The sequence below is a fragment of the Castor canadensis genome, chromosome 11, assembly GCF_047511655.1.
Source record: "Castor canadensis chromosome 11, mCasCan1.hap1v2, whole genome shotgun sequence".
Lineage (NCBI taxonomy): Eukaryota > Metazoa > Chordata > Mammalia > Rodentia > Castoridae > Castor > Castor canadensis.
The window spans coordinates 6646039-6658071 of record NC_133396.1 but is presented as its reverse complement, the minus strand read 5'-3'; the positions used below and the strand labels follow the sequence as shown (position 1 = coordinate 6658071).

The following is a 12033-nucleotide window of genomic DNA, read 5'->3' as shown; positions in this document are numbered from 1 at the left end:
GGATTATACGCATGCACCCCTAAGCCCAGCTGACCTAGGGAGGCTCCCTTGAGAACTCGCTGTCTGGCCAATGACTGCCCTGATACAACCAGGCCTCCCCGAGGAGGTCGACAAGTTTGCAGAGCCAGAAGTCCACCCTGAAGCGGTCGAGAAGCGGGCCCTAAAAGTCGCGCGGAACCCAAGTTCCCAGGGCAGCGCGAGCTTGCGGACCTCGGAGAGAGAGCACGCCGGAAGCGGCCCTGACACCGAAATATGGCGGCCGCCTGGTGCTTGCGCTGGGGCCTGAGCCGAAGCGGAACCTGGTTGCTCCCGCCGCCTACCCGCTACCCGCTCCGGGCTCTGCACAAGCAGGTAGACGGCACTGAGTTCCAGAGCATCTACAGCCTGGACAAGCTCTACCCTGAATCCAAGGGCTCGGACACCGCTTGGAGGGTCCCGGTGAGCCGGGAAGGGCAGCACGGAAAGGGCGGTTCCTCGGGCTGCTGGGTGACGTCAGAAAGCCGGCGCGCCATTGGCTGGGCGTGGAGCTACACACTGGGGCCTCGCGCGCGAAACGTGGAGGTTGTCGCGGAATGGGCGGGGCTGGGATGCAGGCGTGTCCTCGATTCGAGTTGCGCAGGCGGCCGCCAGGAGAGCTCTCGGGACGCGGTTTTCAGTGTTTGTTCCTGATCCTCAGGCCCAGGTGTTTTTTTTTTTTTTTTTTTGCAGTACTGGGTTTGAACTCAAGGATTCGCGCTTGCTAGGCAGGTGCTCTATCGTTGAGCCACGCCTCCAGCTCCCAAATTCTTGTACCAAGGGGAAAGGACATTTTGGCCTCCAAAGTGGACAGTAAAGGCAGAAGGTGCAAGTTTTTTGCAGCCTTCTGGCACGTTGCAAAGTCTGTTGTCTCTAGTAACCCCAGTATGCCTGAGGAGATAGGGTTTTGCTTTCGTACCTTCAGGATGCATTTATTTAGCCCGCTGAGTGTATCAGGCCAGAACAGAGGAGAATCCGTCCAATTTTATTGAGCTTGCACCTAGAGGATTGGAAGAACATATAGTATTCACTCATTCAACAGATTTCTATTGAGAGCACGCTGTGTGCACTGTGCTAGGCTGGCGCACAGAGTAGCCAACAGAACAAAAATCCTAATATGGTGCTTCTAGCTTCCTGGAGGGAGATAGGCAAAAAATAAAATAAGCAAATGGAATGTGTGAAATGGTAATTGGAGAAAAGGAACTCCCAAAGGAAGGAGGACTAGAGATAGAGTTGCAATCTTAAGTAGAGTGGTCTGGGAAGGCCTCAGTGAAGAGGTGATATTCAAGTAAAGACCTGAAAGAAGCAAATCAGTGAGCCATGAGACTATTGGGGAGGGAAGGATCAGGGCATGGCCCAAATGGTAGAATGCTTGACTAGTAACTGGGAGCCTTGAGTTCAATCCCCAATACTGCAAAAAAAAAAAAAAAAAAAAATTGGGGAGGTGAGCATCCCAGCAGAAGGAACAATTTACAACCACCTCAAGACTAGATGGGTGTGGCAGAGCAGGGCAGTCAGAGGTGAAGCCAAAGAGAGGGGTGGACTGAAAGACTTTTGTATAGGACTTACTGGCCTTTAAGCTTTCTTCTGGATGCAATAGAGACCTTTTGGAGAGCTGAGGCACAAGAATAGATTGATGCAAACTAGTTTTACAAGAATCACTGTTACGGGTTCGTACGGACAGTAGAGTGGAGGATGGCAAGCACAGGAAGGTGAGAGGAATAGCAGTGATACAGGCAAGAGAGGATAAGGACCGTGGAAGCTGTATGAGTCTTTCTTGTGAATTGATCAGATCCTAGACATTTTGAAGAAGAAGCCCAGAGGATTTGCTAATGGATTGAATAAGAAAAGTGAGGTGAGGGAAATTGAAGTCTAGGGGCTTGAGCAGTAGAAAGATTGAGTTGCCATTAATTAAGAAAGTGGCAACAAAGTTCATTTGTTCATTTATGAAGCAAAAAGTTTTTTCTATAGCTACTGTCAGGCACCGCTCTACTGTTTGAAGCATAGCAGTTACACAGCCATGATTGGCAAAACAGACAGGATCCCTGTTTCATGGAACTTATGCTCTAGTGAAAGGAACAGGCAGTTAAGTGGGAAAACATCAGGTAGGGAGAAGTCATGTAATGAATTGATTGGGGTGCTGTGGTGCAGAATACTTGGGGCTAATTCAGATTGTTAGTAACAGAAGTCCCCTGTGAGGATGGCTGAGGATTGAGGTGTGCATTAGGCCTCTGAGAGGTGACATCAAATAGCAGCTGGGCATGTGGGACTGAAGTTGAACAAAGGTTTGTTTGAGCCAGAAAGTTGGAAGTCACCAACATAGATGAAATTTTCATCCACTTAGAAGGATGGAGTGTTGAAGGGAAAGAGAAGAGAGAGAAGAGAAAGGATTTCAGGTTCGGGTCAGTATGTAAAGATAGCAAAGAAGCCGGGTGACAGTGGCTCATGCCTGTAATTCTAGCTACTTGGGAGGCTGCGATCGGGAGGGTTATAGTTCAAGACAAATAGTTCTCAATATCCCATCTCCAAAATAATCAGAGCAAATGGACTGGAGGTGTGGCTTAAGGAGTAGAGCACCTGCTTTGCAAGTGTGAAGTCCTGAGTTCAAACCCCAGTCCCACCAAATAATAAATAAAGCAGAGAGCTAGCTAGCAAAGAAGTTTGAGAAAGAAAGGCATAGGAAGGATTTCTTTCCTCACCAATTCTAAGATAAAAGGGATGGAGGCAGCCAGAGGGGGTACAGATGAGGAGGCTTTGGGCTTGGAGATCAGAAAAGCAGTCAAGGGGTGGTGTTTGTGCTGGGCTTTGGATTTAAGGCTGCTGGATGAAGAGCTTGGGGAGAGACACAGGTGAGAAGTCCTGGAGTGAGTAGTTCAGTTTGACAGGAGCTGGCAGAGCAGATGTTCCAGTCCCTGTTCAAGGTGGATCGCTTCACTTGCCAGCCTCTTGTGGCCCTGGAAGAAGCAGATGGCCTACCAGGCTTGTCGCTCCAGATTGGCAGAGGGTTTGGCCTGAAAGTCCAGCATAAGGAAATAACCACTTGAGCTAAAGCCGACCCTGGCAGAAGCTTTGGAGTCTGCTTGGTGCATGTGTACTGTGGCTGCACACACCCCTTTACCCTCTTCCCCAGGAGCCAGGCCTCTGATGGTGCCCTGTAAGAGCGTAGGTCTGGGGAGGGATGGCTGGAGACATAAATTCTTTTCCCTAGAGGAGTGTTTCTGAGGTGGACCCTCTGGAGTCTGGGAATGCTTTTTTTTTCTTGTCACTGATATGATGAGTTTGCTGGTTACCAGAAAGTAGTAATATATTCTACTTGTATTGTGTCTTTAATGTCATTTCTTGTGTTGCTGTAGACCAGTTAGTTACACAGCAGGCAATACTTCTTTGACACTGTGTACATTACATTACAGGATGATGCAAAACAAGCCAGCAATGACATCCCTCTAGGTAAGTAATTTTGTTCTATTAAAGATGAGTCATCTTAGGTTAGGGGTGTAGCTCAGGGATAGAGTGCTTGCCTAGCATTTAAGAGGCCCTAGGATCAATCCCCACAGGAAAAAAAGTCATCGCCCCCATTTCTCTCATGTTCTTTCCGGATCTCTCCAGCCCAATTACAGCAAAGAAACCATCTCTGGGCGTGTACACGTGGAACCTTTGCAGCATTGTTTAGGATGGCAAATAAATGATGGCATAGATAGTATCATACACGTGTAGTAGGACTCGGTTTGCCATATTAATGAGGAGCTCTTGATGTGCTGGGACACAGATCAGCCTTTACAATAGATGAACTGATAGAAGAAAAAAGGTGCAGGAGTTCCCATTTGTAGGTCACATATATGCCTCAAATCTGTATTTCTGTATGTGTATATTTATCTGTGTCTATATCTGAAACTATCTGAAATGATGTACAAAAACCTGGGTACAGTGACTGCCATGGAGAGCAAAAAGAAGAGACAAGCTTGGTGACAGGAGTGGGAGATTTATCCACGTAAACCATTTGTGTAACTTTAGAATTCTGTACATGTCAAGAATAGGCGAGGCCTAACAGGTGTGACCTGGAAAGAAACAATGAGCCCGTTTTAGAGTCAGAGAGTTTATGACTCCCACAGGCAGTGAAAGGCAGAGTAGCCAAAGGTGCTGGGTTCAGGGCACTGAAACAAAGAGGCCAGAGACCTTGACACAAGACAGAACACCCTGTGGCAGAGGACAGAGGCATTGCTGCAGCTTGCAGCTGTGCCTGTGGGTGTGTGTAAAGGGAGAGGCAGAACTGGAGGCTAAGGGAAGTGTCTTATGGCAGTCTCCCCAAGGACACAGGCAGTGACCGAGTGGACAGTGGCCTTGGGCAGTTCCTCCAGGCCTCCCATGCTCTCTGGGAGGACCACACAGCATTCCATGCCTGTGGCAGCAGACTCAGCTGCAGTCAGCCTGGCCCATGGGGCCAGCGTGGCGATGTGCAAAATTGCTAGGGCATCATGGTGGAACCATCCCCTCAGTGCCATGTGCTTTTGTCAGAAAAAGGATTTGATTTGAATTTCCCAAAAGAGGAAGGCCTCTCAGAAGCAGTCCCAAGGTGGGGCATGCCACCCACAGAGAACTGCTCCCCACATAGTGCCACAGTGGTCCACTACCTACCTTTCCAGTTCACCTGCTGAAATTTTCTCACTGCCGTACCTTCCCCATCTAAGACGCTACCAGGCTGCTTTGTGCTAGTTATACCCATGGAAGGGAAAGGTGTGTGTGGTTGTGGTACATGCCTGCAGTCTCAGCTACTGGAGAGCTGGAGGCAGAAGGATTATAAATTCAAGGCCGCCTAGGCAAAGTTAGGGAGATCCTGTCTCAGAAAAAAAGAGGGGACCTAGGGACATAGCTCAGGTAGTAGAGCGCTTGACCAGAATGCTCAAGGACCTGGGTTCAATCCCCAGGATTAGGAAGTTTTGTTTTGGTTTTTTTGTTGTTGTTGGTTTTTTTAAAAAAGGAAGGAAGCCTAGCATGGTGGTACACATCTGTAATCCCAGCACTCAGAAGGTAGGGGCAGGAGGATCATGAGTTTGAGGCCAGCCTGGACTACACAGTGAGATCCTGTTTCAGAGAGAGAGAGAGAGAAAAGAAGAAAGGGAGGGAGGGAGGAGAAAGGGAAGAGAGGAGAGAGGGAGGAGAGGGAAGGGAAGGAAGGCTAGGGCATGGCTGAAGTGGTAAAGCACCTGTGTGGCAAGTGCAAGGCCCTGAGTTCAAACTCCAATACTGCAAAAAGAAGAAAAGAAGGAAGAAACCTCATTTTACAGTTGAAAATGAACAAAACTGAGACCCAGAGAAGCAGTGGGATTTTGCCAAGATCACATGGCTTTTGAGTGAGAGCTCCCCATTCCAGATCAAGTCCTCCCTCACTCACGTGACACATGAGTGGTCTCATGTGTCATGAGTGAATCAGACACAGCCCTGCCCTCCTGCACTTGTGCCCATGGTGATTCCACATTCAGTACACTTTGAAATACATTGAACTAAGTCTGTCCTTTAGTTTGAGCTTTTGAAAGAGTCCTTGCTTTAACAAATGGCAAACAGCTAGGACAAAAGGATTTGGTAGAATGGGAAAGACCAGAAGCAGACAACCAAGGTCATGATTTTACTTTCTCTGCTGTCTGTATGACCTTGGGGAAGTCCCTTGCCCTGATTTCAGTTTTGACATCTGTAAACACACTTTTTAGCTTTACTGATCTCCATGTTAACATTTGGTTGTGTGTGTGTGCGTGACAGAGAAATGTGCGTGTCAGTTTAGCAGTTTGCACATTTGACCGTGGGACAATCACTTGTGTATGTTCTTCCTTTGTACAGATCGCTTGACGATATCTTACTGTCGGAGTAGTGGTCCTGGTGGGCAGAATGTTAACAAAGGTACAAGTGCCTTCATGCTTTCTTTCTCTTTAAACTTCAGCTGAAGATGGGCCTGAGGATGAAGCCCTGTATTTATGTTCATGTGAAATAAAAGGATTTTTCAGTAGAAGCTTTCATACCACCAGCTTATAATAATCCTCTTTATTCTTCTGAATGTGGTCTGATTCTCAGGCTCTCAGCTGTGGGTTGCTAGGACTAGGACTGTCTTGTGAAGCAAAACAAAGAGAACTCACAGTGTCAGCTGGCAGCCAGCCCTAAGAACAGGTTGCCTTCATTCTCATGGAACCCATTCCCCTGTTCTTTTCAGAATCCTGTAAAACTACATGAGAAGTGTTAGACCATTTGGTTACCAGAAGTCTGTTTTTGCCCCAAAACACTATCACTGTCTTTGCAGCTCCTTCCCTGGCCAGTTGACATAGGCTACAGTGGGTATGGTTGGTTGGGTGTGTGGCCTCCCATGGTTTCAGAACAATTGCTGGTCCCCTGGGTGTTATACCTTCTCAAGAGTCTCAATGACCTGTGTTCCCTCCTCCTTTCATCCACAGTGAATTCAAAGGCTGAAGTCAGGTTCCATTTGGCAACTGCTGACTGGATTGCAGAGCCTGTGCGACAGAAGATCGCTGTCATGGTACCCACCTGCCTTTCTCTCCGTATAGATCCTTGGCATTTCAATCCTTTACTCTGTGGAACTCCACTCTTTCCTTTCTTCTCTGCAGCATAAAAATAAGATCAACAGGGAAGGAGAGTTAATACTCACCTCTGAAAATAGCCGCTATCAGTTCCGGAATCTGGCAGATTGCCTACAGAAAATTCGAGACATAATTGCTGAGGCCAGCCAGATACCCAAGGAGCCATCCAAAGAAGATGCTCAACTTCAGAGACTCAGGTACCAGGAAATGCCCCAAGTGCCATAAACTGATTTGTGTGGCTAAAGACTGCACAGGTGAGGAATGAGGCAGGGTGCAGTCCGTGAGCCCAGCAGACAAGTAGGGAAGCTGCAGGAAGGAGCGAGGACTCTGACCTGGCCAAGGTGCATACTGGGCACCCACCCGTTAGGCTGCTCTGCTTGCCACTCTTCTCACCACTTTGAAAAGCACTGATTGGGCATCTGGACCTCATTGTGTCTTTTGTTTTCAGGATAGAAAACATGAATCGGGAAAGGCTGAGACAGAAGAGAATAAATTCTGCCATAAAGACAAGCAGGAGGGTAGAGATGGACTGAAATCACCCCATGCAGCCAGCAGAGACCACTGTTCAGGACGTCAGGGCAGCTGCAGCCCAGCAAGCCATCACGCCATGAGATGTCTTTTATTTTTTTGCTGCTAATAGTTGTCTTTACATTGAGGCAATCACAAGAATGTTCATTTGGGGGCTGGAGGTGTGGCCCAAGTGGTAGGGTGCCTGCCTAGCAAGCACAAGGCCCTAAATTCAAACCCCAGTACAGCCAGAAAAAAAAGAAAAAGTTCATTTGGAAGGAGGGTGGCAGGTTTCCCTTAGCAATCACCATGTCATCAGACCTTAGGTAGCTGCAATAAACATCAAGCTCAGTAGGCTTTGCTTCCCATTCAGAGTGCTTCAGAACACAATTCCTGCCTTTTCTCTCAGTGAAATCTGCTTCTTGGTTGCTTCCTTGCCACTGACTATGTCACAGCTCATGGTGGGGCATGGGGTTCTGGGTCTGTCCTCAAGGAGCACACAGTCAGGAGGGCTTTTAAGCTGGGCCTTAGAAAAGGTATAGCGTTTTAATCACAGAGGGGAGGAGCACATGTCCATATGAATATAGGAGTCAGATAAGAGGCAGGGGTGCAGGGGGTGATGAGGAAGCCCATGGTATGATAATGAATGGCAGATTGTGCAGGGCTTGTGGGAGTTTTACCTGGAGAGGTAGATGGAGGCTCAGATTCAAGGTAAGGAGTTTAGATTTTAAGGAACGCAGGTAAGCTGACATAGTGGACTAGCAAGCCTGAGTCTCTGAGTTCAAACCCTAGTGCCACCAAAAAAAAAAAAAAAAAAGGCGCCAGTGGCTCACACTTGTAATCCTAGCTACTCAGGAGGTAGAGATCAGGAGGATCTTGGTTTAAAGCCAGCCCTAGCAAAGAATTCAAGCGACCCTATCTCAAAAAAAAAAACCCATCATGAAAAAGAACTGGTGGAATGGCTGAATGGCTCAAGGTGAAGGCCCTAAGTTCAAACCTTGGTACTGCAAAAAAAAAAAAGTGGAGATAATAGGGACCACTGAGTATTTTGAGTGGGAGGGAGTGTTGTGTGTTAAGCAGTGGGCTTCAGAGGCAGGAAGAGTGAGCTGAGATTTTTGCCATCATTTGGATGTGGGGATAAGTACTCAGGCCAGCATGACAGTAGTAGGTTGCTCTGGCATGTATGAAGTTCTTAGAATGTTCTGGATTATTTGGTCAAGTTCTCCCATTTGACAAATACAAGATAACGCCCTGTAGTAGTATACACTCTGGGACAGGGTCCTCCTTCGTGTCAGTGAGGCCAGATGAGGGGAAAGCCATTTATAGGTGACTTCAGCACATACAGCTTAGCAGTGGCCGAGGCTCAAATGAAGGATGTGCAACATTTCACTAGTTCTTTCAGTAATTGAATCAAATTCAATGTTTGGTGCATGCCACGCATTGAGTGAGGTGAGGAATCAGCAGACCAGAGAAAGTCGTCCTTCAACATTTCAGCAGGTAACATCAAAAGCTGGGAAGGAAAACAGATTCCTCTTCCAGTAACATGACCTGAAGTGCAGTAAATGGCAGGAGACTGCAGCGGGTGGAGGGGTGCTTACAAATCCTAGGCCCACGGATGGGAAGAGTTGGCCAGGCAAACAAGGTAACATTGTGTCTCTTGGAGGCACCATGTGGGCCAAGGGGATGGCAGGGAAGATGGGGACAACTGGGCCTGCCTGCTGCTGGGACAGTCAGAGCCTCTCCCTCAGCTGTGGCCCTCTCTGAACCGAGCCTCTCTGAACTCTAGTTTCCCAATAAAGTAAGGATGATGTCATCTGTGCCTACCGTGCAGGGTTATTGTGGAATCTAAATGACTAAAGAGGCTAAGGCACTGAAGATACCAAGGGAATGGCAGCCATGATTTCTAGCTCAGTTTGGCTGAAACCCAGGGGACTGAGAAAGGCGAGGCTGCCACATGGAGTAAGAGGAAGATTTAAATGACACAACCAAGCCATGTAAACTTTACCCCTACAGAGGCTGTCAGGGAACCACTAATTTGCCCGTGACAAGATGAGGAAAGACTGCAGGAAAGTGGGAAGGGGTGGCCAACTGAGTTGTGTGAGCAGGTGGGGACCCATTCTCGAACAGGGGCAGAGGCAAGGGTAGAGAGGAAATACCAGCTGTTGGAGGACTCGGGACAGAGTTTGGTCTGGGTCATGTGGGAGCTGGGGTGTGGTGGGGTGATGCTGTGCACTAAGACACCAAAGTTGGCTGGCTTGGGGAGTGATTGGATGAGCCTGTTTTGCCTGCAGGTGCTGAGTGTGAGCCTGGGGAGGTGGACAGGTGGAGTCTTGGGAATGGAGAGGACCAGTTGAGGAGAAAGGCAGGGCAGAGCCTGGAGACACCAGGCCAGATCTGGGCAGAGGGAAATCAAGGAGGCCCTGTGGGTTTACCCTGGAGCCTAGTGCTGGACCTGGAAGCCCTTAAGGCATCTGGAAAAGCCTGAGATACACAGTAGGGAGAGAGGGGTAAGGAGAAACAGAACCGGCAGGGGGCAGAGAGTAGAGCCCGCCCTTAAAAAAAAAATAGGACTGGTCTCAAAGTCTTTTTGTTTGTTTGTTTGCATTTTTTAACAGCACTAGGGCTTGAACTCAGGGCCTTTATATTTGCTAGACTTGCTAGGCCTGCAGGTTACCACCTGAGTCACTCCTCCAGCCCTAGGACTGGTCTCAAAGACAGTGTTAAGTGAAAGAAACCAGACTTTACAAGACTGTGACACCACTTACATGAAATTCAAGTCCAGGCAAAATCACTGTGGTAAGGAAAGGAGGGAAGCGGCTGGCAGAAGTGGGTAGGGGTTGGAGGAGCAGAGGGTGACCATTGACTGGCAGAAGGCACAAGGACCCTCTGGAATGCTCTGTCTTGGTGGAAGAGACTAGTATATTTGCACATACACATGGAAAACAACTTCAGTCCTCCCTCCCTCCCTCCTTTCCCTCCTTCCCTTTCTTCTTTTTGGTGGCAGTGGGATGGAACCTAGGGCCTTTCTACCACTTTTGCACCCAGCCCTTTTGCTTGTATTTTGTTTTTTTAGATAAGTGCTCACTAACTTTCCCCAACTGGTCTCACAGTCCTGATCCTTTGCTTCCAGATTCCTCTGCTGAGGATTACAGATGTGAGCCACCATGCTTGGCACAGCCTCTTTAAGATCTGTAGTTACTGCCTGTAAAACCTCATAGTCATTGACTTAAAGGAGGCTGCCATTCTAAGGAGAAAGTAGCTGCATTTCTGCAGATTCTACATTTTGTAAAGAGAAGCAAAGGGAAATATCCCCATGTTCCTTTTACCCTATGAGATCTCAAAGGCGTCATAACCAGGGCTAAATGCTTCCCTTGGCTGAAGCTCCATCTTTTGGATGTATGTGGATCTTAGTGATGTATTTTAAACTCTTAAAAATGTGTTTATTCTATTACATGCCTGAAGCGTGGGCATATTAGACTCCGATGGGTTTGAAGGAAAGAAAAACTGTATCTACAAATACGTATGATATAGATCGTTTCTATTCTGACGGAAAAGATTGCGTGCATCCTCTCACGATGGGGAGGATTTTCAGTGTTTAGGCTTCAGCGTTGTGATTGCCCTTTGGCATTCTTCAGCCCCAAATTCTTGGATTCCCTATCAGCTCTTGTGAGATGGACCCGAGGCCCAGGGCAGTTGTCCTGCACCTGGTTCAGGGGTTCAGGCGACCCCCTGGTTGCACCTATTTGAATCCTTTTTGACAGAAGCAGTGCAGCACCGCCCATTAGAGAAGAGACAGGAACTGTTCACCGCAGGCCCCAGTGGCCTAATGGATAAGGCACTGGCCTCCTAAGCCAGGGATTGTGGGTTCGAGTCCCACCTGGGGTAAAGGTGCTTCTTTTAGCTTTTCCCTGTCTCTATTCCTGTCCCCAGGCACAAGGGTCGCATTAAGAACCCGGGAGAGGCCAGGCGACTGAGCTCAAAGCAGCTTTCACCAGGGGCAGATTCCCAGATCGAGCCAAACTCCCGAGATTTGGAAACCGGGAGGTTAAATATCACTCAGATCGCCTCCGCGGGCCACGCAAGAGGAGTCCTGCAGAAGGGAGGGGGCGCGCAGAGGCTTGTGCGCCAAAAGCTTCACCCCAGGTGGGACTCGAACCCACAATCCCTGGCTTAGGAGGCCAATGCCTTATCCATTAGGCCACTGGGGCGTAACAAAAAAACATGTTCACGTGGTCCGTGATAGTGCGTGTCAGCGCACGTGCCGAATCACCGCACTCCTCCCGCTGGTCGACTGGACAGCCGACGGGTTGCCGGTCGGCGCCGCGTCCACACTCGGCTACGAGCGAGGCGGTGTAACACAGCAAGGGGGGAGCGGGGGACAACCCGGAACTAACCCACGGGCTGGTGCTGCACCCGGCACCGACCGCAAAGGGACTTGAACCCCCAGTATTCTGATGCGAAGTCAGACGTCTTATCTGTTAGTTCACGCGATCGTAACGCCTAGGGGACGCCGGGAAGGTCCAGGAGCCACCCGTGGAGGGGGTGGCACGGTTGACTCGGGCGCTAGCGTCAGCCATCGTGGTAAGGTGAGTGACAGGCACTACCGAACACACCTGGTGAGCGGCCACAGGGTGTCTGTTAGTCATCAAATAATATATCCCGGTGGAAAATATTCGCATAGGAGACCGCGTGGCCTAATGGATAAGGCGTCTGACTTCGGATCAGAAGATTGAGGGTTCGAGTCCCTTCGTGGTCGACACGTTTTAATCCCGACCATCGCCCTACAACGGAATCCCTATTCATCTCCTTGTTTTAGAAGTAAGAAGGACCCGGGACCCTTCTCCGTCTGGCAGCTCCTGCCCGCCGGCGCGGCTCCCGTTGCTTCGAGTTTTGCTTCTGATTGCTTCCTGGTGTGACGCAATTACGCAGCCCG

The 12033-nt window shown here is 49.0% G+C and overlaps 1 protein-coding gene and 3 non-coding genes across 5 annotated transcripts; 3 read left to right on the top strand and 1 right to left on the bottom strand.

Annotated features, from left to right (window-relative positions):
* Positions 1–216: 216 nt before the first annotated feature.
* On the top strand, positions 217–8913 carry Mrpl58 (mitochondrial ribosomal protein L58). 2 transcript variants are annotated; one of them, XM_074045185.1, is made up of 6 exons: positions 217–351; positions 3426–3462; positions 5845–5904; positions 6450–6532; positions 6621–6790; positions 7042–8913. In XM_074045185.1, the coding sequence occupies exons 1-6, from the start codon at positions 253–255 to the stop codon at positions 7124–7126; spliced, it is 534 nt and encodes a 177-aa protein (XP_073901286.1). In that variant the 5' UTR covers positions 217–252; the 3' UTR covers positions 7127–8913. The 2 variants fall into 2 exon arrangements, with proteins under 2 accessions (XP_073901286.1, XP_020021110.1); XM_020165521.2 differs by having other exon boundaries at positions 221–438.
* Positions 8914–10912: 1999 nt separating this feature from the next.
* Trnar-ccu (transfer RNA arginine (anticodon CCU)) lies at positions 10913–10985 on the top strand. Its single transcript has one exon. It is a non-coding gene; the product is annotated as a tRNA-Arg (tRNA).
* Positions 10986–11235: 250 nt separating this feature from the next.
* Trnar-ccu (transfer RNA arginine (anticodon CCU)) lies at positions 11236–11308 on the bottom strand. The gene has a single exon. It is a non-coding gene; the product is annotated as a tRNA-Arg (tRNA).
* Positions 11309–11783: 475 nt separating this feature from the next.
* On the top strand, positions 11784–11856 carry Trnar-ucg (transfer RNA arginine (anticodon UCG)). Its single transcript has one exon. It is a non-coding gene; the product is annotated as a tRNA-Arg (tRNA).
* Positions 11857–12033: the final 177 nt, after the last annotated feature.

What these genes read in the sequence shown, in the direction of transcription:
- Mrpl58 (XM_020165521.2), top strand. Translation starts at nt 253, where the DNA reads ATGGCGGCCGCCTGGTGCTTGCGCTGGGGCCTGAGCCGAAGCGGAACC. An exon ending in GACAGAAGATCGCTGTCATG is followed by an intron (nt 6,533 to 6,620) that starts GTACCCACCTGC and finishes TCTTCTCTGCAG; the next exon opens with CATAAAAATAAGATCAACAG. An exon ending in GCTCAACTTCAGAGACTCAG is followed by an intron (nt 6,791 to 7,041) that starts GTACCAGGAAAT and finishes TTTTGTTTTCAG; the next exon opens with GATAGAAAACATGAATCGGG.